The sequence below is a fragment of the Octopus bimaculoides genome, chromosome 5 (genome assembly GCF_001194135.2).
Source record: "Octopus bimaculoides isolate UCB-OBI-ISO-001 chromosome 5, ASM119413v2, whole genome shotgun sequence".
In the NCBI taxonomy this organism is placed as follows: Eukaryota; Metazoa; Mollusca; class Cephalopoda; order Octopoda; family Octopodidae; genus Octopus; species Octopus bimaculoides.
Genome location: NC_068985.1, coordinates 63377021 through 63380974, shown reverse-complemented (window position 1 = coordinate 63380974; position 3954 = coordinate 63377021). Strand labels below are relative to the sequence as shown.

Here is a 3954-nt window from a genome sequence, read left to right as displayed (position 1 = left end):
ATAGATCGGGCTTGTGAGGTCGGAGCGTGACCTGATCATCGCTTCATTTGTATTGTCCCTGTATTGTTAATTTCATTCGATTTTTTATATATTTTATTTAATTTTTAAAAGTCATATTTTATGTAAAATCATACCGATTTACTGATCCCATCAGTTGTTCTGTCCATTTCTATGTTTAGTCCCTGGTGGGCAATAAAGAAATTGGTATTTCGTCTGCCGCTACGTTCTAAGTTCAAATTCCGCCGAGGTCGACTTAGCCTTTTATCCTTTCGAGATCGATTAAATAAGTACCAGTCATGCACTAGGATCGATGTAATCGACTTAGTTCCTTGTTTGTCCTCTCTATATTTAGTCCCCTGTGAGCAATAAAGAAATAGATGTTATTGGTTTCACAATGGAAGAAAAGGTTTAAACATACTGTATATATCTTATACATTAAGTTCTGGCATGCAATTGGCCGGTAGTTTTTTTGCCATGTGAGTGGTTCTTCATTTGGGGATCAATTTTGTCTCTGCCAGAGCTAACCAGTGTGGTATGCTACTGTTCCCAATGAAAGCTTGCTGGTACAGATTGATAAGATATGGTCGGTAGAAGGTTAGCTTCTTGTACCAATATTCGTCAATCAAGTCTCTTCCAGGTGGATCACAGTTGCAAGAGTTTCACCATCAATGTTGTATGTCTTGGGTGTAAGGCAGGAGCAATAACTTCTTCAGATTTCTTCCAGCCGCAGAGCATCTTGGTTAAACTCCTTCTCTTCACTCCAGATTTTCCTCCAGAAGGAGTCTATGAGTTCTCATGAAGGAGCTTCTGTGTTGTTCACTGCTCCTCCTCTCATGGCTCTGTATACTGCTGCCTAGTTCCGGTTAAAGTTTTTGTTTATTGCTCTTCTCTCAGTTATTCTCTTCTGATGTTGGAGTTTTTCACTGACAACTTTTAGCTCCTGCTTGAGGGTAATCAGTTTGAAAGTGTGTCCTCTTTTTGCTGTCTCCAAACATCATTTTTATCACCTTGACTTTCTGTTGGTGGGACGTATAGTGATTTGCTTGTTTGCACGCAATAAGCTGATGCCTTACATGACTGATGGTCTTCCGCAAAACCAGTTATCTTTTTCTATGTCTTCAAAACCCCTGATGTTACTTTCTTTGTTATTTTGGTTCTGTTTACTTTTTGAATGCCATTCATGTAGTGCTTTGCAGTAGTAGCCAGAGTATACAGCCAGGCGTTAATCAGCCAGTATGTGGGTTCATCACACTGCTGTAAATATTCATCACCAATTTCGTTAACAGCTTTTAATACCGGAGTCTGATGTTTTTTTACTTACTTTGGTAGAGAATACTCTCTCCCCGAGAGAGTACTTCAAAGCCAAAGTTATTTTTTCTCGGAAAATTTCAGTAAGGGGACATTTCACCGATATATAATCCTGACTACCACTACTACCACAATAATCGTTGCGGTTGTGCTTACTATTTACCAGAGTCGTAGTAGGTGAACAGTGGTCAGTTACTTGTGCTAGTAATGTCGCTTGGCTGGCAGGCACTATGGAATCTGTTGGAATGTCGCTAGCTGCGAAACCTCATGGTGTCTTACATCATTCACGTTTTCGTTTTTGTTCATGAGGCTGGGAAGAAGGTAAATTTTTGATTTTTTACTAAAGTTACAGTTACTAACCTTCTCCCTATGTTCTACAAATGTTGTTTGTCGGTATAGATGCTTCGCAGTAAAATGATTTAATTCTGGATGCAGTTCGTCCCAATATGATTTCAATTGGTTCATATAGCCAACAGCGGGGTTTTGTTTCGCTTTTTCGTAGCAGTTAAATAGATCAGTATTCAGTTCATAACTCCAAGAGAAATGAGTTTTTAATTACGGTTTCTTCTTTCACTACAGCTAGAAATAATTTGTTAACCTTTTGAGCTGTTTTTTTCGTTCTGTTTCTCGGCTGTGTTGTTGTTGATGTCGTGTCCAACCATATTGTTTGTAGTAACTCTCTGCATGCTAAATTCAAGTTTCAGTCGATAATCACTGCAATCATGAATAAAAGGCTCCTTCAGTTAATTCATCTGAAGATTAACCAGTTATTTAACAAGGCTGATAGTTGTGGTTCCAAAGTTAGAGATGGTATTAATCGTATTTTCGATAAATAGTTTCCCACGCCAAATACGCGACTTGTCGCTTCGAGTTCGTATGTATGTATGTATGTATGTATGTATGTATGTCTCTTCTATATTTAATCAATTTAAATTCTTCTTCTGAAGAAGGAGCTTGTTTCTAACAAAGATACAAAGCTCCAGCTTTGGAATGTAGATACCGAAAACAATGTCACATTTTAAACCTGAGAAAACTCTTGCATAATTTTACTGTTCCGCTTACAGATTTGTTTGTAATGTGCGAATCAGTTGGTTGATTTCTTTTTTTGTAAATCCAAGCTGATCCAGACTGATATTTGAGAAGTTACTTACAGAACCAAGTATTCCAATGATTATTGGTATAAATGTAAATTTGTAATCTGAATATAGAAGCTGGAGGTTTCGAAGCAGTCGTCCATAGTTATCTTCTTTCACTTTGATTTTCAAAGAGGTATTCACGTCAGCAGGATAGCTGTCCTCTGTGACGGTACATACTTTTGTCTGTCCCAAACAACAATATCCAGCCTCTTATGCTTACACTTGAGAGATATTTTGATGGGAATGTATGTAAAAAAAAAATTAATTAATACTGTCTATAAATTAATAAAGGATTGAATCAGTGCGTGTGTTTATTACTGGCATAATGCCTCTCCCAAGGTTTAATTGTATTTCTTTCAACACACGTATCCACATCAAGAATCTTGCATACCAAATACACATACGAAATATGTATGTATGTATGTATGTATGTATGTATGTATGTATGTATTTATGTATGTGTGTGTATGTATGTATGTATGTATGTATGTATGTATGTGTGTATGTATGTATGTGTGTGTGTGTGTATGTATATACCTTAAATGAAATTATTAACTATTACAGTTCGATATCATTAACAATGATGTTTCAATGTTTTAGACGACAATACCCAGAAAGCTAAAATTACAAATGAAAAATGGCGTGAAATTAGCGGTGAAAGTAAACACAAAGGTTGGTATTTCAAGAATTTATAAATGTCTATAGAATATTCTTGTGAAGTCATTTAGTCAAAATTGGTTTGCCTCGAAGTATCAAAGCCTGATAATTGATTTTGTATTCAACTTATTCCAGTGGTGAGACGAATTGCGAGAGGAGCTGTTGGAGAAATGATCAAGATGGATTGTCCAGGGTATGTACACCACTTAGAAGATCTCACATCTTTTCATTTCTACTAAATACATAAAGAAAGTAGCAATAACATTTATAAAATCAGATATTTTACTGTATTGCGAGGACAGAGTTTTTATGTGATGGACATGACCCTTCTACACAGTATAGGGCAATGCAAAACATTTATCTATCCAAATTTCAATATTTCGTATAATTTTGTTTTGCGGATCTGTAACTCCATTCTACTTATGTATGTATATGTATATCTATCTTAATATATAAAGCTAAAGTTGTGTGTCTGTGTGAAGCCTTTTTAAAAGTTTATAGAAATCCACATTTTCCACTTTTTCGTAAAAATTTTTAGATCAATGGAATTTTCTCGATCTGAACTTTCAAGTGCAGTAGTTAGATTTTAAAAATTCCGTTTACTTTGTGTGATTTAAGGGAGATTTGGCTATTGTTTCTAGCAACTTTTATATTTCATCCCTTCTACCTGGAACACCATTCTTACACACACGCTCAACATAAAAATATAGAGAGTAAGAGTAAAAGAGGGAGAGGGAGAGAGAGAGAAAGTGATACATACAACGTCATAGATTAAACTTTCATCTCAGTATTCTTTACCTATTTTTCATAACATAGATACGTAAAAACACACACAACCACACATACATGACCT

General features: G+C 35.7%; 1 protein-coding gene across 3 annotated transcripts in view; it reads left to right on the top strand.

Annotated features, from left to right (window-relative positions):
- LOC106870415 (uncharacterized) overlaps positions 1-3954 on the top strand; it is a 142670-nt gene that overhangs the window by 107314 nt on the left and 31402 nt on the right. For all 3 annotated transcript variants that reach the window (XM_014916480.2, XM_014916479.2, XM_014916481.2), the window contains exons 10-11: positions 3045-3116; positions 3237-3294. In XM_014916480.2, the coding sequence (XP_014771966.1) occupies positions 3045-3116; positions 3237-3294 (130 nt within the window). The remainder of the gene's footprint in view (positions 1-3044; positions 3117-3236; positions 3295-3954) is intronic.